The sequence below is a fragment of the Bombina bombina genome, chromosome 2, assembly GCF_027579735.1.
Source record: "Bombina bombina isolate aBomBom1 chromosome 2, aBomBom1.pri, whole genome shotgun sequence".
Classification (NCBI taxonomy): Eukaryota; Metazoa; Chordata; class Amphibia; order Anura; family Bombinatoridae; genus Bombina; species Bombina bombina.
In genome coordinates, this window is record NC_069500.1 from 1,307,190,215 (window position 1) to 1,307,212,336 (window position 22,122).

At 36.7% G+C, this 22,122-nt stretch overlaps 1 protein-coding gene across 1 annotated transcript in view; it reads left to right on the plus strand.

Annotated features, from left to right (window-relative positions):
- Positions 1-22,122, plus strand: part of STK32B (serine/threonine kinase 32B) — a 459,768-nt gene that overhangs the window by 47,379 nt on the left and 390,267 nt on the right. The window contains exon 2 of the mRNA XM_053704147.1: positions 8,678-8,829. Coding sequence (XP_053560122.1) covers positions 8,711-8,829 — 119 coding nt within the window. The 5' untranslated portion in view covers positions 8,678-8,710. The remainder of the gene's footprint in view (positions 1-8,677; positions 8,830-22,122) is intronic.

A 22,122-nucleotide genomic window follows, 5' to 3' on the forward strand; every position in this document is an offset into this window, starting at 1 on the left:
CTCCATATTTGTGCTGCTCAATACCAAAATATGTTCATATTTAAACTCCAATATTCATATATACGTTTAAGTACTGTCCTTGTTAATGGTTCATTTTTAGTGTATGAAGCAGATCATAGGTAAGAGTGGCTCCCGGTATGGGAAGAATATTTAACAAAAAGGAAGCAGTTTAAGGAGTCACTCTTATGTAAATATATATATATCTTGTCCGCAGAGTTAGTTTATAATACAACTTCACCCAATGTACTGTAATATTCTTCAGTATTGCAGGGGGATGGGTATGTGCAGGCGAGTGGCTAATGTTGGAGCGCAAATAAACATACAAATAAACAATGCCAGTATCAAGCAATCGCTGTGTGACTCACCGCTCCAAGGATATGGTTCTGTCAGGCTTGCTGGAGGAACTACCTTTCATAGAGCTTGCATAGCCCCTTCGTTCTCTCTGCCGACTTCCACAAACGCCGGGCCCACTCCAGGAGTTTCCTTTAACCCCGCTACACTCGCAGCTCGTGTGCCCGGCTCCTATGTGTGACATCACTCTCCGGCGTGCCTTGATCTCCTCTGCGCTGTCTTTCCTTACGCGCCGCTCTATAGCCACTCACCACTCTCACACCTCCGCTACCAATCCCCACTCCATCTCCAAAGTCTGGGCTTAATCTCCAGTTCAAGGATCCGCTTTGCTGAACCAAGGTAGGGTCTCAATATTTTGAAACAAAGGAGATTCCCACTCCTCTAAGATATAGAAAAAAAACGGGTTTCCAAGAAGGCAACGACCCTCAATGTATAAAAATCCAAATGTCCATTTTATTAAGTACACATAGTACAAGAATATAAAAACAAGTAGAGCAGCATCAAAAAATGTACAAAAGCAGTAAGTAAGATCACAGTCTTACGCGTTTCAGCATAGATTTGCCGTAATCATAGACTCAATGTGAATTAGTTACAACATACATTTAAAGAACCAACTCTCACCTGATTGGTACCTTAAAAACATACACCTACTGATTTAATTATATAGCTACACTAGGTCCTAAAGACCTCCCTCTCTCTCTCTCCTGTCATTTTATTTGTACTTTTAATTTTATTTATACAGGTTCATTTCTCTTCAGAACTTTTACTCTTAAGAACCAGAGCTTTATGTAATCAGCCCCAAAGAGAGCTCAAGCATAGTTATATAATTCTATCATACTAGCTATACAGATTGTTTAAAGAAACTAGAATATATAATTCTATTGCATAACTTGAAGTACATTTTTCAAAGGAGAAAAACAGTTATGTGGAAATCTCCTATATGCAGGTTTCCTATACACTCTAGAACAATCAGACTAGGACCAGCAAGACACTTATTTACATGGTTAACCTCTTACTATAAGAAACTCATTACAGTGTTCCAAAAGATAGACAATACTCATTTTCATATTTTACACTTTATGGGGGGGGGTCTAAAAAAAATCCCAAAGACGTTACATGATTTTTCTCCATGACGGTGAGCTTTTGAATATTAGACCCTATATCCTCTAACCATCTTATGCCTGCAGGCTTTGATGTTTTATCTCACAAAATGTAAGCTGGTAAGTTTGTCTGAAAATACACAATGCACTTATTTTACTTACAGAAAGCGTCATGTATGTGAAACTGGAAGCAAATGCAAGGTAAGTTACACTTAGAACAGTACAATTTGATTTGTACTTGATTCAAAAACAATTTTTTCATCAGTGCCTGTTGCCCTATCATATTTGCTCTCCCTTGCCTAATCCTCTATATAAAGCTACTAAACTTATCAAACACTCAGGGCCAGATTACAAGTGGAGCGCTAAATATCGCTTTCCACTGTGTAATACCAGCACAGTTAAAGGGACAGTCTAGACCAAAATAAACTTTCATGATTCAGATAGAGCATGTCATTTTAAACAATTTTCCAATTTACTTTTATCACCAATTTTGCTTTGTACTCTTGGTATTCTTAGTTGAAAGCTTAACCTAGGAGGTTCATATGTTAATTTCTTAGACCTTGAAGCCCACCTCTTTCAGATTGCATTTTAACAGTTTTTCACCACTAGAGGGTGTTAGTTCACGTATTTCATATAGATAACACTGTGCTCGTGCACGAGAAGTTATCTGGGAGCAGGCACTGATTGGCTAGACTGCAAGTCTGTCAAAAGAACTGAAAAAAGGGGCAGTTTGCAGAGAGATAATCACAGAGGTATATTAATATAACTGTGTTGGTTATGCAAAACTGGGAAATGGGTAATAAAGGGATTATCTATCTTTTAAAACAATAAAAATTCTGGTGTAGACTGTCCCTTTAAGTAAATAGAGGAAAGAAAGGATGGACAACAACGGAGCACTCAAAAAATATAAATAAAAGAAGGGGAGGGCAGGAAACCCTATCAGGTAAAATAAAACATAACTTTTAATAATATAGTAAATAAAATATGTAGTGTAATATGTGCATTAATACTTAGATTAAAAAATAAAAATACAACGAGCCAGTAACCACAACGGTCAATATGAAAAACTATCCTAGTTAAATAACTGATAATGCTGATAAGTGAAAATCTGCTTTTGAGCTATACACCAAAAAGAAAATTAACTGAAAAAGAGGTATGACCTCGCAACAAATTACTCTAAGTATGGTGTAAGTTCAACGGCAGTACAGTTATAAATAAAGTAACAAAATTCTATATTTAAAGATCGCTATTAGAGGGCTACTTTCCTTGAGTCCAGTAGCCCTCTAATAGTGATCTTTAAATATAGAATTTTGTTTTTCATATTGACCGTTGTGGTTACTGGCTCGCATTTTTCTTTTTTAATCTAAGTATTAATGCACATATTACACTACATATTTTATTTACTATTTTATTAAAAGATATGTTTTATTTTACCTGATAGGGTTTCCTGCCCTCCCCTTCCTTTATTTATATTTTCTTTGAGTGCTCCGTTGTTGTCCATCTTTTCTTTCCTCTATTTACTTTAACTTTGACTATTTGGACTGTGAGCACCCCCCACATTTAATAAATTTAATTTCTTAAGCATACTATAGTGGGGTGTATATATATATATATATATATATATATATATATATATGATTTTTTTCCCTTCATTCTCATTTTTGAAGTAATACCAGCACACAATGGTATTACAAGTTAACAGCAATGCGAATGCGAGCTCGCATTCGCTTTGCTTGGAAGCATTGTGCTCATGAGAGCGCGCTTCCATAGGCTCCAATGGGAGCCTCGTTCTGATGCCATCAGAGACGGCATCAGAGCCTCACACAGCGAAGGGGGTAAGTAGCACAGCGATGGCAGCATATTTTTAAATACATATGTATATGACTATGTGTACATATTAACACATAAATATAAATGTATATATTCATATATATTTACTGTGAGCATACAGTTTCCATAGAACACAATGTAAAGTCATTTTTCAGTGCTGTACCCACTCCCACCAACTTTAGACCCCCAAAACTGCCTAGTGTAGTTGTTTTTAATTTTAAAAAAATGTTCCTTTTTTAAATTAAAAACTATAATGCCCTATATTTCAAGCTTGCTGTAGCAATAACCAGCCACTTGTAATGGCTGGTTATTTATCGTGCACCTGCAAATGGGCAAAGTTGTCCGTTTTGGGGGCGTGCAATAATTTAGCACTCCACTTGTAATCTAGCCCTCACTGTGCACAAGGTTTCTGGGCAATATACTTCAGGCTCTTCTAAATAACATGAAAATAATGCAAAATAATTAATGAAAGGATATTTTTTTACTGAATAAAAAGAAACAATTTATAGGGAATTACATTGTTGTCCCTTTAAAATCTGTTGGTCTTCAATAATCTGTAAGGTGTTTTAGTTTCAGATCAAAGGGCTGAGACATTAAAGTCATTACTTGTTGTGCATATATTTTGTAATAAATAAAATTCAGCCTTTGTTAAAGTGTGGATTTAGTTAATATCCAAACAAGTGGCAAATAAAAAAGTGGTTGAAAATCAATATCACCATAGACATTCATCTTGAACTCTGAGTAATGCCATTCCAAATGAGCACTCTTTATAAATAATGTTTTGATCTTTATACATTTCAAAATAAATCTCTTAGCTGATGTCTGGTTTTTTTTTGACAAAACTTCAAAGCTCTCTTTTTTTTTTTAAGATCTGCATAGTCAGAATTTTGGCAGACAGTGCAATCAGAAATCTGGCGTCTCTTAAACACAATAACATCTTTGCTGTACAGGAAAGAAAACGCATTTCTTAAACATGCAATACAATCATATTGAATACAGCGATGTACAAATAAGCACCCGTTTTTAGTTTTCTTGGTGAAGAATGAGTTAGATAAAATATTATAGAATCTTGTGAGAATATTTATTGAAAATATATTTTCGTATTGCTATTATTTATGAGCAAATTTTATTTTAATATGATTTTGAATTTATACATATTTATAATAAAATAAATACAAAATCATGCAAGTACAATCTCAAACATCACTTCTATAGGTGATTTTCCAGATATGTAAATCTGATTCCTAAAGCTATATATTATTTGGACATGTTTTCAATCAAAAACAAATTAAGCAATTTGTGCCATTCCATTGTATATAATAATCAAGAGGTGGCCCTTCCACAAATACATCCTTCCAAAACTTCAGTTTTTAAAAGAAATATATCATGTGTAATAATGTTTTTTTTTAATGTCTTTTTATTGACATACAGTACAGCCTGGAAACATTACATGTATCTATGATAACACATATAGCAAGATAGTCAATCACGTGTAAGAGCAATATAAGATTGCATAATGTAGGTATAAGAGTAATATTACAATCTTAGTATACATCAGTTTTACAATAAGTAAGTAAATGTAGTGGGAAGACCTTCTATGGCAAGCTATGGGTCACTCATTGACCACTCTCTTGTAGAAATCAACCAAGTATAAGGTTATCCTTAAGAGTTAATTCAGAACGCTCATATTGAATACATAACAAAACTTAAAATCTTAAATAGCTATAAATAAGTTATAATGGAAAAAATACCCCAACCTGAAACTAATGGCATCTTTTGGACCACTATATACTCGATCCTTGTATAGAGGGGAAGTGGTAGAAAGTAACAAAATGGAAAGTATCGCTTTTGGGCCCCTGATAAACACTAAAAGGGATGATAGGAGTTGAACTCAGATTGAAATATACATATACAGTATATATATATATATATATATATATATATATATATATATATATATATATATATATATATATATATATATCAGGTGTTGCTGTAAGATACACAGTAATTGGGCTAAGCCATAAATGTTGCAAATAAAACCCACTTATTATTAAACAGCAAAATTAAAGAGTGTAAAACTAGGCTGCAAGCATATCCATAAGCCTAGAAGTGATACGTGGATGGCTAATGAAAGCTAAGGTTAGTGGGTGTACTAGATTTTATCCATTTTTGACGAAAATGTCTGTCTTTAAAGAAGGAAGGACAGAGCCATTTACACAAATAAAAAATTATATAATATGAGAATAATAACCTCAAAAGTTAGGCAAACCAAACTCTCTCTGTCCCGGCCACTGACAGCACGACAGCAGGTCACCATATCAAGAGACAGGAGAATAAAAAATTAAAGTAAACAATCTTCAGATGGCCCTGGCTGGTATAGAATTTTTTTTATACAATACATCCTAATAGTTGTACATAAGTAGGGATGGGCGAATGTGTTCATATTCAAATTCGAATGTTAGAACGAATGTTATTGTAGAAATTCAATTTACATAATAGAATGTTGATAAGAACGAATATTCTTAAAAATTCTATTATCGAATGTTATTTACAGTTTTCGAATGTCACTTTCGAATTCGAATGTCACTTTCGAATTTGAATGTGACATTCGAATTCAATATCACATTCAAATTCGAATATTACATTTATAAAACACAGTTGTAGACTAGAAATACTATTTCGAATTTAAATGCTACATTCGAATTTGAATGTAACATTCAAATTCGAATATTACATTTATACAACACAGTTGTAGACTAGAAATACTTTCACATTCGAATATTACATTTATAAAACACAGCAATAGGGGTATATTTATTAAAGTGCGGACGGACATGATACGATGTGGCGTATCATGTCCGCTGCACATCGATAAATTCCGATAGCATACGCTGTCGGCATTTATCATTGCACCAGAAGTTCTTGTGAACTGCTGGTGCAATTCCGCCCCCTGCATATTCGTGGCCAATCGGCTGCTAGCAGGGGTTGTCAATCAACTTGATCGTATTCGATCGGGTTGATTTCTGTCCGCCGCCTCAGAGCAGGTGGACAGGTTATGGAGCAGTGGTCTTTAGACCGCTGCTTTATAACTTCTGTTTCCGGCGAGCCTGAAGGTGAATGTGACATTCAAATTCAAATATTACATTTAAAAAACACAGTATTAGACTAGAAATACTATTTTGAATTCAAATGTGAAATTCGAATTCCAATATTACATTGATTCAACTCAGTTATAGACTAGAAATACTAGTTTGAATTCGAAAAGGACATTCAAATTCGAATTCGAATGGGACATTCGAATTCGAATATTACATTTAAAAAACACAGTATTAGACTAGAAATACTATTTTGAATTTGAATGTGACATTCAAATGTAGTATTCAAATTCAAAAATTAAATTTATCAAACACAGTTGTAGACTAGAAATACTATTTTGAATTCGAATGTGACATTCGAATTTGAATATTACATTTCGAAATTGAATGAATACATAGCTAAACATTCTATTATTCAAACGAATATTCGAAAATAGAATGTTAGAATGTTATATAAACATTCGAAATTCGATTAGAACGCACAAATGTATCAAAACTCATTTTAAATTTCGAATTTTTAGAAACATTCGCCCATCCCTAGATATAAGACATCAAAATGTATTTGACAAAAGCAAAATGACTAAAGAAACTAACTAGTAACTTATAATATCTAGTGAATCTAAATACATAACAGACATGCAAGCATGTAAAAGACAAATCTTCTTAAAAACTACTAAGGAGTCCTCTGTAATTATGTCTTAGAATCACAAGTTACACTGTTATGTCTCCTGTACAGGTATCACAGACATATTACAATTATCCAGATGTGTGATAAATACTGCCAAAAATGTAGGTGTGTCAAAGACAGATATCTCTAAAAAAATTAAGCAAAAACAAGAGAGGTGCCACATGTGTGTATTTATAAAATAGGAGATGTCACAGGACACAAATATGTGAAGGGCACTCACATTTGTGAAAGGCACTTCACTGTGCCAAATTACTGTAAGCAGGCGGGATCTTTTACAGGAATCGAGCTAGCTGAACTCCGGCAAAGCAGGAACACTTAATTCTCTCAGTTATGGGCTCTAGTTATAAGACTCCAGGTTGCGTAGGCTTAAGTATTACACCGTTGCACCGAATGCTAAAAATGTCAAATACATTTATCAAAATGGTAAAACATCAAGTAAAAACACTCTTTAAAAAACGTGTAATCTAAGCATCTGATTTTAGAAACAATGCAATGTGTTTCTAAGCATAAGAGCCGTTTCATCAGGCATGTTCTGTTCACTAATAATTCACCTTTAAACAAGGCTACCCTACCTATCAAAAATGTGCCCACCCATTCAATTTTTTAGAGTCATCACATCGTTTGCGGGAGGAGAGAGAACAGCCAATCATTGAACGCTATTCCACCTATTTCCTTAGGATTTGGTGTCCTTATCCACTCTGGAGACATTGGACTTGATGATATTAGTACATCATTATATATGGTATTTACTGAGCATTTATGACGTACATATCATAGACGTAGAAATACCACAGTATTTTTGTATTTTTGGCATTGTTTGTTTTTAGCGCCTCCTATTCTGATAGTGTAGGACCACCAGAAAAAGGAGTTAAGAAGCAGACCGCTGCTCCTTAAGTCGTCCACCGACTCTGAGGGGGCGGACAGAAATCTGCCCTATCCCATACGATCGGATTCATTGACACCCCCTGCTAGCGAATCTGCAAGGGGACAGCAATGCACAAACAGTTCACCAGAACTGCTTGTGCAATGATAAAGACCGACAGCGTAAGCTTTCGGCATTTATTGATATCTGGCGGACATGATCACTAGAGCGGATCATATCCGCCAGACAAATGATAAATCGGCCCCTAGGTCTCCACTTGCACTATCCTGACGTGAGCAAATTTAGATTACGCTCAAGAGAATGTGTTTAATTTTAAATTGTAATTCAGGTGCAAGTTAACACAGGTGTCATATTGGTTATAGTGTAACAATAGTGTGCCACTTAAAATCTGGCCCTAAATGTTTTATTTTATTTTTTTGTAATAAAGTCCTATAGTACAAGTATGTATATGGCAAGAGAGATCTTTCATTCATTGCTTTTGTCACCAAATCTGAAAATTACTTGAAATATTACATAAAAAGTTTAAATTCAAAGAGTAATGCTTGTTTGTTTTTTACATCTAATACAATTGTAAACTCATTATACTTGAGTATAAAAGGAGTGAAACAGTCTTACTGACATGTGTTATGTCCTCACAGTCCTTTTGTGATGCATCGTAGTACCTCTGCTTTTAATTATTACAGTTTTACAATTACAAACAAATGTTAATTATGTTTTTTCTCTCTAGGTGTGCATTGTGCAAAAAAGAGACTCCAAGAAAATGTACGCAATGAAATACATGAACAAACAGAAGTGCATTGAAAGGGATGAAGTACGGAATGTTTTTAGAGAACTACAGATTATGCAGTGCCTTGAACACCCTTTTCTGGTTAACCTATGGTAGGTTTCATTCGGTAAATGTGTTTAATATAAAATATTATGTTTAAAACCAATCCAGTCAGTTGTAATCATCTCTAGCTGACAAATTCCTGGTTGGAACCAAAATCTTACATTTTTTTTTAAATATGTCTCAAAGTTTTGACTATGTTTGCAAAATATGTTTTACTGTAGAGAGGAAATCAACTGGGAATAGACAACACTCAATAGTCTGCCATGAGGTATGATACCCACCCAGAGTGCCGCCACTTTTAGCCCAGAATATGCTTTATCCTGTAGTATATCAGTCTAACCCCATCTATAAGGACAGTGCAGTCCCAAAATACCAGGCAATTATATTCCGAACAAAGGATTTTTACAGCTACCCGCAGACATAGGCCTTGTCAGTAAAGGTGCAGCTATATCTCTCTAGCCATCCAGAGCCCTGGGTCAGTCTGCAGGCCTGGAAGCCAAATAAACTAAACATTAACTAGATGGTATCCAAAGTCTTGTTGCATCTAGTATTTTATATATAATACATACTTAGTTGTTTATGTTACAAGAAAGTGATGTGCCTTATTTTATCAAGGACACTGCACTTGTTTGGTAGCCTGTTTGCTTGCTCATGCTTATTCTTCCAGTATGAAATTAGTAATTTAGCCTCAACACAAAATGATGTTAATTTGTTAATTGATCCTTAAACAGAACAAAGAAAACGCGTGCATAATCCATCCATTTTATGCATGTTAATTCTTGATAAGTTTATTATATTTATGTCCGGCATTTAAACAGATTGTTTGATTGGTTTGTCACACAAAAAAAATGTTCAGTGAAGCGATAAGGATAAATAACTAAAGGAACAGATGATGCAGATCTTTAAAGGGATATTAAATAGTATATAAATGCTAGATAAAATTATGTATTAAAAGTAAAGATTAGCTTGAAAATGATAAAGTAAAGTTTTTTACTTTCTATAAAATACTTCGTTTTCTATAAAGAAATGGTTGCCACCATGTTGAAAACTAGATATTTCCTCTTATCTCTCTATTTTGCTGAGAACAATTAGAAACAGATATAAAACGGACAATAATGTGTCCAACACCGAACTGTACAAACAATGGGGTATATTTATTATAGTGCGAGCGGACATGATACGATGTAGCGTATCATGTCCGCTGCACATCGATCTTGTGAACTGCTGGCGCAATACCGTCCCCTGCCCCAGCAGGGGGTGTCAATCAACCCTACCGTATTCAATCGGGTTGATTTCTGTCCGTTATGGAGCAGCGGTCTTTAGAGTTTGATAAATTGGCCCTTATGACTGTGTGGAATATGACCATGTTAAAGTATTCAACAGGGTACCCCCACACTCAGCCATTGTTTGCAGACAGTATAGTAACAGCAACAGTGTCACGGCTATGTTGACACCTGCATACTTACCATGAGACACCAAAAACTGTTGGATTCTATTCAACTAAATTATGGCTCCCATTTATGAAGCTGCTTAAGTAGCTTTGTTGCCGTTTCAGACCAAGCTTGCTCATGCGAATATTCAACTGAAAGTCAGAGGTTGAGCTCAATTCATTTAAGATGTCGGTAGAATGTTTTTTTATAATGGTAACTGTTCATCTTACTGCTCTGACAGAAAGTTTGGGGCAATTCATTAGGAGTGTTCATTATTCCCAAATGCCCTTTGAACTGTACCATGAATATGAAAGTCATAAGATTATAAACATGTTTATGAAGTATTGTATAGGCTGTATATGCTGATCATGATGATGTGTAACGGCAAAATAAATAATAAAAAGTACATTTCAGGTAATATCAAGTACTTTTTACTGAGGTACTAGCTACTACTGAGCATGTGCAAGAGTTTACAGTGTAAACGTATATGAGTATGTAATTTGTTGATGGTTGTCACATGATACAGAAGTCTTGCAAATGGAAGTTTTAGTTTATACAAACTGTTTTAGACTATAAAGTAATGGTTACCACCATGCGCTAACATCTAGCTTTCCCCTTATTTAATTTATTTTGCTGAGGACAATAAAGGACATATATAAAACAAGTAATAAAGTCTTCAAACACTGAACCTCAAACACCAAACTGTGCAAACAATAACTTTGTGGAATATAATAATGATACAGTAAAAGCAGGGTTTTCCTCAGCCATTAACTCATAGTTAAATTACAGAATACAATGTGACAAAACAGATAAAGTATGTTGCAAACTTTTTTATTACACATAATTAAACATATTATATTACAACCTCATACTGTTTAATGACCCTTTAAATCAATCTGCAGAATGTTTTTTACTCATGGCACTAATCTGAGCCTGTAATGTATTCTCATCTTTTGACTTGGGGGTGGATTTACCCATGTCTGGCAGACATGATACGCTGTAGCGTATCATGTCTGCCAGACATTGCTGAATGCCGACAGCATATGCTTGTGCAATGCCGCCCCTGCAGATTTGCAGATATGCAAGGGGATATCAATCAACCCGATAGTATAGGATCGGGCAGATTGATGTCTGCAGCTTCAGAGCAGATGGACGAGTTAAGGAGCAGTGGTCTTAAGACCGCTGCTTCTTAACTCCTGTTTCCGGCGAGCCTGAAGACTTGCACGGAAACAGGGGTATTCAGGGCCATTTGGCCCTTGATAAATCGGCCCATGGTCTTTAAGAGACATACCTCCTTTAGTTTCAGATTGTCTTCTTCCTAGAAACTGTGTCTCTGATCAAGTTAACTTCTGTATTTGCTGAGTTTACCACCATCCCTCTACCATACCTCCCAAGATGTCCTGAAGATTGGGAGAGTGGTGTCTTATAGAGGTATTACCTGTTTTTTCAAGGCTGGATTGACCTTGTTAAGCAGGATCAGACTGATATACTTTAGGAAAGTTTTTCTCTGTGAAACGTTTTATGGGGCTAAAAGAAGCTGCTCCTAAGTGGCCATAGAACAAGCCAGTGAGCTGTTGTTCATTCCTGAGAGAGTGCTTATGTTTCTGTACATATTAGTCATATTATCTTGGGTGAAGTGCTGAATAAGCAGTGGGCAGAGCTGGGTGGGTAGTGGGTTGATCAATGCAGGGCTATGATGTCCTTACCGATTTCTTAAAGGTCCTGCTGAACTGTAACATGGGTAGCAAGCAAAGCTAAACAAAACACAAACAGTGCTGCAGAATGCAGAGCAGGTGGGCTCTCTGCACTTCCCTCACTCAGTTATATATATATATATATATATATGTAAATAAAAAAATATTTTGAATGTTTGTAAATATATAATGATTCAAATGTGCCAATAGACTCATGTGAGAGGGTGAGCAGGGTGGGAAGCAAAGGTTCCTGAGAAGATGAGTTAGAGGGAGTGAGAGGTAAATTAATGTGTGTGGGGGACATTGAGGTGAGAGTGTGAGAAGGATGTTGTGTGTGAGGTGGGATGATGAGCTGGTGGTTGAAAAGATTTTATGTGTAATGTGATCAGTGATGTCATTAATGATGTCATGCAATACTTCCAAGGGGGGAGTGTATGCAGTTTAAGTTAGAAATCATAAGCAATAAATGAGAGGCTATGCAAACCCCACTTGAAAATCCCACAGAATAAATGGCCTGTCAGTAAAGTATGCCGATGGTAGAATGGAAATCCACAAGGATTGTATACACACTTTCCTTCCAATGTAGCGGGCTTACAGTAAGGATAGCAGACTTGATAGTAAGTCCCACTCTAGGAGGTATAGGGAATCCACAACTGTATCAAGCATAACAATCTTACCTCCTAGTAAGCGACTTGCTCAATAAGGACCACTCACCAATGACTACATGGAAGTCAGATGTATAGTCCGGAGACCTCCTTGTAAAATCCTGTGCAGCTTGTAAGCCCAGTCTGCTTAGTCGAGATGGGCGTGTGCTCCTAATTGGCTCTGATAAAGGACATGTGTGTTGGTGTATGTCAGCCTGGGAGTTGTCATTTTGTTTGTTTGGTTTAAGTTATAAATCTCCTTGCTTTTAAGCTTTTGATAGAAAACCCAAACTCTGGCTTTAACATACACAATTATACCAATATATATATATATATATATATATATATATATACATACATATATATATATATATATATATATATATATATATATATATATATATATATACATATATATATATATATATACATACATACATATATATATATATATATATATATATATATATATATATATACATATATATATATATTTATATTAATTATTTACGTTATATGTTTATATGTTTGTATAAATATATGATTCAAATGTGCTAATTGTGCTATTCTGAAGGAAGTATACATTGTAATTTTTTATTTATATATTTTGCTATATTAATTGTTATCACTTCCATGTAAGTTACTGAAAATAGTGTAAAATTCCTTCAAGTTCCATTAGCAACCACTTGCAGTATCTGATGTAGGAAATTCAGATGATGAGCAGCTTATCAATAATTTAGAATCAATTCACTTACACATTCAATGACTTCTCAGGCAGGTCTGGAATACTGTTTTAAACATACAGTTTATGCTAAATAGACACAATTTGGATATGGTTAATGAGTAAGATTTAAATCTATCCCATGGGAAGAAAAAAATGTTCGATCATTAAAGGGACATTGTACTGTAATTTTTTTTGTGTTAATGGCCTATATTACCAGTAGAGCAATACATTTTTAATACTCTTGAGCGCTAACTGTGGGAGTGAGAGATGATATATAAGAGCTTGATCACTTTAGGGCAATGGTGAATGAGGTATAGGGAATCCACCGCTGTATCAAGCATAACAATGTTACCTCCTAGTATGCCGCTTGCTAAGGACCACTCACCAATGACTAAAGTTGTAGTTTAGTTTAGAATAGGTTTTTTTTTATTTTGGGTTGGGTTTTTTATTTTGGAGTTTTACAACAGTCTTAACTCTTTTTATTTTTGGTAGTTAGTTATTTTTTGTAATGGTATGGTTTGTATATTTTTTTTTAAGTAATGTTATTTTTTTTTTTAGTAATTTAAGTTGTTGTTTTTTATAATGGTTGGTTTGTTCATTTTTAAATAGAAATGGTAGGGTTTTTTTAAAAAAAAAGGTAAGGTTAGATTTTTTTATTTTCACAGGTAAGTTTTTAAAGGTAGTTTTTTGGTAAATGTAGGGTTAGTCTATTTTGCGTTAACTTAGGGGGTGTTAGGTTAGGGGGTTTAGATGTCAGTGGGTTATTTTGTGTTGGGGGGTTGGGTGTTTAGGGGTTAATAGTGTAAAGCGGTATTTTGTGATGTGGGGGGCTGGCTGTTTTGGGGTTATTAGTGTAGAAGATGACTTTGCAGTGGGGTGTGTGTCGGTTTAGGAGTTAACAGTGTAAAAAGGTAGTTTGTAATGTGGAGGGTGGCGGTTTAGGGATTAATAGTGTAAAGAAGTAGTTTGTGATGTGGGGGGGTGGTTTGGGGGTTCATAGTGTAGTTTAGTGCAATTGTTTCCTCCGGACAAATTATGGGTAGTGTAAATTACTGCGAGTTTGCACAAACACAATTGCGGTAATTTTAACAGCGTGCCACTTCTAATATGGATTTGAGCGCAAAGAACATTGCGATCTTGTAATCACGTTAATGCTCCTCACGCTAGCAATAGCGATCCACTTGTAATCTGGCCTGTAATGTTTCCATATACAAACATTCACTACATTATTTTAACTTTCAGAACTGCAAAATTCACTTTTCAAATCAGAACAATGAATTGACTTCATGCTGGCTAATACTAAGCACTGTAGGTTTTAGACAAGGGAGGCATGATACACAGGGGCCTATTTATCAAGCCGTCAACCACAAATATGCTGGAATTCCGCAGCGTATTTGTGCCAAGCCTGATTCGCCTTATTTATCAAAGGCTACATACTGGCAAAAGTAGAATTTTGTAACATAAAATACGATCCGCCGGTCAAAGTCCGACACAGATCGATGCTTACGTCATTACAGATGTTCCGAATGCAAATTCGGCACTATCTGACTACTTTTGCTACTTATCAAATTTCTACCAGGTACGCTCGGCACTATTACGGCCAGCGTACCTGGTTTTCAATCCGCCGCCCTGGAGGTGGCGGATGCCATAGGAAGCAATGGGAGTCTGAAAGCAGCGAAAGCTCATGTTCGCTGCTGCCCGATATCCCATTGATTCCTATGGGAGATTAAAGTTATGTTTACACCTAACACCCTAACTTATTAACCCCTAATCTGCCCCCCTACACCGCCGCCACCTACATTATACTTATTAACCCCTAATCTGCCCCCCCCACACCGCCGCCACCTACATTATATTTATTAACCCCTAATCTGCTGCCCCTACACCGCCACCTACATTATACTTATTAACCCCTAATCTGCCCCCCTACACCGCCGCCACCTACATTATACTTATTAACCCCTAATTTGCCCCCCTACACCGCCAACTACATTATGTTATTAAACCCTAATCTGCCGTCCCCAACGTCGCCGCCACTATATTAAATTTATTAACCCCTAAACCTAAGTCTAACCCTAACACCCACTAACTTAAATCTAATTTAAATAAATATAAATAAAATTACTATCATTAACTACATTATTCCTATTTAAAACTTAATACTTACCTATGAAATAAACCCTAAGATAGCTACAATATAACTAATAGTTATATTGTAGCTAGCTTAGGGTTTATTTTTATTTTACAGGCAAGTTTGTATTTATTTTAACTAGGTAGAATAGTTATTAAATAGTTATTAACTATTTAATAACTACCTAGCTAAAATAAAGACAAAAGTACCTGTAAAATATAACCTAACCTAAGTTACAATTACACCTAACACTACACTACAATTAAATACAATTAAATAAATTACATACAATTAACTAAATTATATACAACTATCTAAAGTACAAAAAAAAAACCCCACTAAACTACAGAAAATAATAAACAAATTACAAGATATTTAAACTAATTACACCTAATCTAATAGCCCTATCAAAATAAAAAAGGCCCACCCAAAATAAAAAAAAACCCTAGCCTAAATTAAACTACCAATAACCCTTAAAAGGGCCTTTTGTGGGGCATTGCCCCAAAGTAATCAGCTCTTTTGCCTGAAAAAAAATACAAACAACCCCCCCAACAGTAAAACCCACCACCCACACAACCAACCCCCCCCAAAATAAACTAACTAAAAAAACCTAAGCTCCCCATTGCCCTGAAAAGGGCATTTGGATGGGCATTGCCCTTAAAAGGGCAGTTAGCTCTTTTGCAGCCCAAAGCCCTAACCTAAAAATAAAACCCACCCAATACACCCTTAAAAAACCTAACACTAACTTCATCCAAGCCGGGCAGAAGTGGTCCTCAAGTTGGGCAGAAGTCTTCATCCAAGCCGGGCAGAAGTGGTCCTCCAGACGGCAGAAGTCTTCATCCAAAAGGTCCCTTTTAGGGCTATTGGTAGTTTAGTTTAGGCTAGGGTTTTTTTTATTTTGGGGGGCGGTATGGGGGGGAGCAGATTAGGGGTTAATAACATAATGTAGGTGGCGGTGGTGTAGGGGACAGCAGATTAGGGGTTAATAAGTATAATGTAGGTGGCGATGGGCTCCGAGAGCGGGCGGTTTAGGGGTTAATAACTTTATTTAGTTGCGGCGGGGTCCGGGGGCGGCAGTTTAGGGGTAAAACAATATAGTATAGTGTGGGTTCTTAGTGACAGTATACCAATAAAGCTGGGAAAAAGCCAAAGAGCAGCGAGATCGATGACTGTTAGTTAACAACAGTCCGCTGCTCATCGCCCCGTACTTGGTGCGCGGCTTTTTGACAGCTTTTTTGGTAACTTTGGAGAGCGTATTCAGGTCCGCGGCAGTGATGTTAGTCGATCTTAGGCGAGCGTATTGGTGCCGTTGAATGCAAGTAAGTTGAAAGGTTAATAAATAGGGGCCACAGGGTTAAATGTAGTCATAATTACAAAACGGTTTTTTTTTCTCTCAATTTCTCTAACAGTATGGTGGTTTTATTATGAATATATCAGTTCCACATTCTCATTCCATTTAAAAAAATAATAATTATTTAAACTGAGATTGAATATAAAGATGACCGAAATGGAGATTGAGATTTGATAAAGGGACTGTCAACACTAAAATTATTATTGTTTAAAAAGATAGATAATGCCTTTACTACCCATTCCCCAGCTTTGCACAATCAACATTGTTATATTAATATACTTTATAACATTTAAACCTCTTAATTTCTGCCAGTTTCTAAGCCACTACAGACAGCCTCTTATCACATGCTTTTTTATTTGCTTTTAACAGGAGATTGCTAGTTCATGTGGGCCATATAGATAACATTGGGGGGTAGTTATCAACGTGTCAACTTTCCTGCCTTCGCCGGCCCAATACGCCCGCCTAAGCTCGCCTCACATCGCGGCCGCGGACCTGAAAAAATTTGCCTAAGTTATCAAGTAAAGCTGTCAAAAAGCCGCGGGGCGATGAGCAGCGCACAGTGAGAGTTATCACTCATCCGATCTCGCTGCTCTTCGGCTGTTTGACAGCTTTCTTGCTAGCCTGTCACTAAGCACTCACACTAAACTACACTGTTCTACCCCCTATACCGGCGCCCCCGGAGCCCCCGCAACTAAATAAAGTTACTAACACCTAAACCGCCGCTCCTAGACCCCGCCGCAAGTCTTATAAATGTATTAACCCCTAAACTGTCGCTCCCGGACACCGCTGCCACCTACATTATACCTAGTAACCCCTATCCTGCCCCCCCTATACCATCGCCCTCTATAATAAAGTTTTTAACCCCTATCCTGCTGATCCCGCACCTCGCCGCAAATAAATAAATAGTTTAACCCCTAAACCGCCACTCCCTGAACCCGGCGAAACCGATATTAAATTTATTAACCCCTATCCTGCCCCCCCTACACCGTCGCCACCTATAATAAATTTATTAACCCCTATCCTGCCCCCCACTACACCGCCGCCACTGTAATAAAATTATTAACCCCTAAACCTAAGTCTAACACTAACCCTAACCCCCCCTAACTTAAATATTAATTAAATACATATCAATAATATTTCTATTATGAACTAAGTTAATCCTATTTAAAACTAAATACTTACCTATAAAATAAACCCTAATATAGCTACAATATAAATAATAATTATATTGTAGCTATCTTAGGATTTATTTTTATTTTACAGGTACCTTTCAATTTATTTTAACTAGGTACAATAGCTATTAAATAGTTATTAACTATTTAATAGCTTACCTAGCTAAAAACTAACCTAAGTTACAATTACACCTAACACTACACTATCATTAAATAAATTATTCCTATTTAAAACTAAATACTTACCTCTAAAATAAACCCTAAGATAGCTGCAATGTAATTAATAATTACATTGTAGCTATCTTAGGATTTATATTTATTTTACAGGTAACTTTGTATTTATTTTAGCTAGTTAGAATAGTTATTAAATAGTTATTAACTATTTAATAACTACCTAGCTAAAAGAAATACAAAATTACCTGTAAAATAAATCCTAACCTAAGTTACAATTAAACCTAACACTACACTATCATTAAATAAATTAAATAAACTACCTACAAATAACTACAATTAAATACAATTACATAAACTAACTAAAGTACAAAAAAATAAAAAAAATAAGTTACAAACATTTAAAAAAAATTACAACAATTTTAAGCTACTTACACCTAATCTAAGCCCCCTAATAAAATAACAAACCCCCCCAAAATAAAAAAATGCCCTACCCTATTCTACATTAAAAAAGTTCAAAGCTCTTTTACCTTACCAGCCCTTAAAAGGGCCTTTTGTGGGGGCATGCCCCAAAGAGTTCATCTTAGGGGTATGTGGGTGGTGGGTTTTAATGTTGGGGGGGATTGTATTTTTCTTTTACAGGCAAAAGAGCTGAACTCTTTGGGGCATGCCCCCACAAAGGCCATTTTAAAATTTACCTGATGTGCTATTACCAGATATATTTATTAGAGTGAGACCCCTTTCATTATTCCTTCCTGGAATCCCAGTTACAAGAAGTGTGGATATATTATTAAGTACTAAATAAATCTGAGCAGGATTTTGTGCAAGTTTCCTATATAAGGTGACACTAACCGCTCCTATTCACGCCAGACCTCTCTACCCCCCCCCTTTCCCGTCGGCCCACTGTGCCCACGGGTCATACCCCATACTTCCCTTTCCTTACTTGCTCGGCAGTGAGCAACTCCCCGGGGAGAGAACCGTCTGGCAATCCCACCCTCACAGTACATCTACAACCAACCTCTGCTTGAAATCAGGGAAGGAATAATTTTGTGCCAGTGAAAGTCTACTACCAGTCCGCACTCCTAATCATTCACCAGCAGTTAACTTCCCAGGTTGAGCTAGACATCACTGTCTAGAGGGGTCCCTGATATTCACTCTCTGCTCCACGACACGTTACAAATCTCATAATTAGAACCTCTCAACAACATTTCCAATTTGCTGGAATATTATGAGTAAGATGGCCCACTCACAGAAAAAGAAACAAAAGCACAGGGACATTCCAAAAAGGACTCTATCAGATCATTTCTCACATAAGAATACATTTGACCAAGATCTATCAGATGACGACTCAAGAGATTCCACCATATCAGCCAAGGATTCATCTCACCCTCTCTCACTTTCTGCTGAGAGAATGTCCCACTCCTCCTCCTCCTCCTCAATCCTTGAATCCATTAAAGATCTCTCTACCAAAATGGACTCACACTATACATCTCTGAAGCAAGAACTTAAAGCATCAGTGTCTGAGCTCAAGAAGGATATTTCCCAACTAGGGGAGAGAACAGATTCTCTGGAAAAGAAGCAGGAAGATCTTCATGTTGACCATTCCAATTTGTTGGCTTACGCCCAGTCACTTGCCGAAATGATATCTGGCCTGGAGACCAAACTGGCAGATCAGGAGGACAGATCTCGTCGTAACAACCTCAGAATAAGAGGTATTCCTGAGGAAGTTAATCCTTCTGAGCTACCTACTCATCTACAAACACTCTTTAATGAGCTTTTAGGTCCCACTCCCTCTCAAGAAAGCCTTATTGACAGAGCCCATAGAGGTCTTAGACCACGGAACGCACCCATGGGCTCCCCCAGAGATGTAATTGTGAGGCTACACTACTTTACATTTAAAGAAAGGATCCTCCGTGCCTCATTTCAAAATAAGGTCTTGAAAGAACCATTTCAGGACATAAAGATCTTTCCAGATCTCTCTACCCATACTCTGTCTAGAAGAAGACTCTTTCACCAAATTACTCAATGTCTTCGCAACAATGGCATCAAATACAGATGGGGCTTCCCTGTGCGCATATTTTTTCAATTTAATGATACCTCTTACACCATCACTACTCTTGAGCAGGGATTCCAGGTTTTGCAGTCCCTGAAACTTCTTACAGCTGACAATCTTCCTTCTATCCCCCAGGACACCTCAAAGGAGCTCAACCCCACAGCTGCCCCCTGGCGATCCCAACAACGAGCCTTCAGTTTCCATCCTACCAGAGAAGTAATCTCATCACCTCCATCCCTGAAGAGATCACTATTGTGAAGAGACACTCTCAATTTGCAATTCTCTGTTACTCACTTCACTTAATCCTACAAAGTACTCAAACCACCGGACCGCCCCCCCCTCCCATATAACATATCCATATGTTATTCCTGCCCCTCTCTTTCTTCAGAGGTTCCCCTCACAAAGACTCTGTTTATTTCTCTGGACTATCAGCCAATAGAGACTTGAAGTTGAAGGACGGGTAATGTAAATGTAAATTTACTCTGTAAAGGTTTATGCTTGAAATTCCTCCTCTAACATTTGTCTTCTGATTATTATTGTTTTACAGTTCATATTTCATGATTACACCCAACCACCTCACACATCGTACAATTAGCTTGCTCAACCCCCATCCCCACTTTTGGTATTTTCCTTCAGCCTAGACCCAAGTACGCCTACAGATCACATGTACTCATTCACTTAACTTACCTTACGCTTATTATTTTAAAATAGCTGAAAAGCGGTTTGAAACTACACATTTCCCATACTCCCCCTTACCTCACTTACACATCTTCACTACTTCTTTACTACATTAAGGTAAACCGAATCTCTTCCAAAAAGTTAGTACATGCCTTACTCACCACATAGTAGTCCTATCCCCCTGAGTTTTTATCCCACCTCCACTATTACATACCAGCTACAGCTACTCTCCTAATCTACTCATCACTATCATTCTTTTCTCCCAATCCGTATTTATTTAATATAGAGATACAGGGAAGTCTCTCAAGTTATTCTCCTTCTTACATTTGGGTTTTGGTTTATTCTCATCTTGTATGGTATGTTGTATTCTACATAAGTGCAATGTTTGAAATGTTTTTTACTGTTGTTTTATCACATGCTGTTTGCAATGGGTGGGTTTTCCCCCATCCATAGTTTATCTCCACTCAATGTACTTATCCTTAAGAACCTTTTTTCTTTTCTCTCTCACGTCAACCTTTCAAGTGCAGTATAACCTCTATTAGACACACCTCTCCCCCTTTAACTATTTTTTTTTGTTTCAATTTCACTATACCCCACATACACTAATCACATCACCTTTCCTTCCCCTCGAGGGTACATAGTGCCCCAGACAGAGACCTTATGACACTAGATCCTATCTGATCATAATCTCCACTAATTTTATCTCACAGTACCTAACACTAAACCCCTTCTCTTTCTTAACCCTCCCCTCCAGATTTCTTTCTAACTCTCCCCTTACCCATCTCTTATCCTCCAAGGTCTTCACCTCTCTTTTCTCACCACGTAACATTCTCATTAAAAGTCTATACGCTAAGCAACTCCTGCCTCCCGTTGCTCTCCCCCCCCTTCTCCCTTTTATCCCCCAATTCGAGCGGCTTTTGCCCGCTGCATCCCCTCCCCTTAACTCACTTAAGTGGGCACTTTGAAATTAATAGGAATTCATTTTTTCTTTAAATATCTCTCTCCAGTAGACTCCTGAACTTTGACCTAAGAAACATAATCCTACTTCCACAATGTCAGAATTTAAGTTTATTACCCTTAACTCCCAAGGGCTTAACTCCCCGACCAAACGTAGTTTAATGATTAACATGCTTACACGAAACAAAATTGACGTAGCCTTTATACAGGAGACACACTGGCTAAATAGTACAGATTTCACACATACATACAGGAAATTCCCTACAGTAGTTACCTCGTCCTTTCACTCCAAAACCAGAGGGGTCGCTATATTGATAGGTTCCTCTAGTACGTATGAA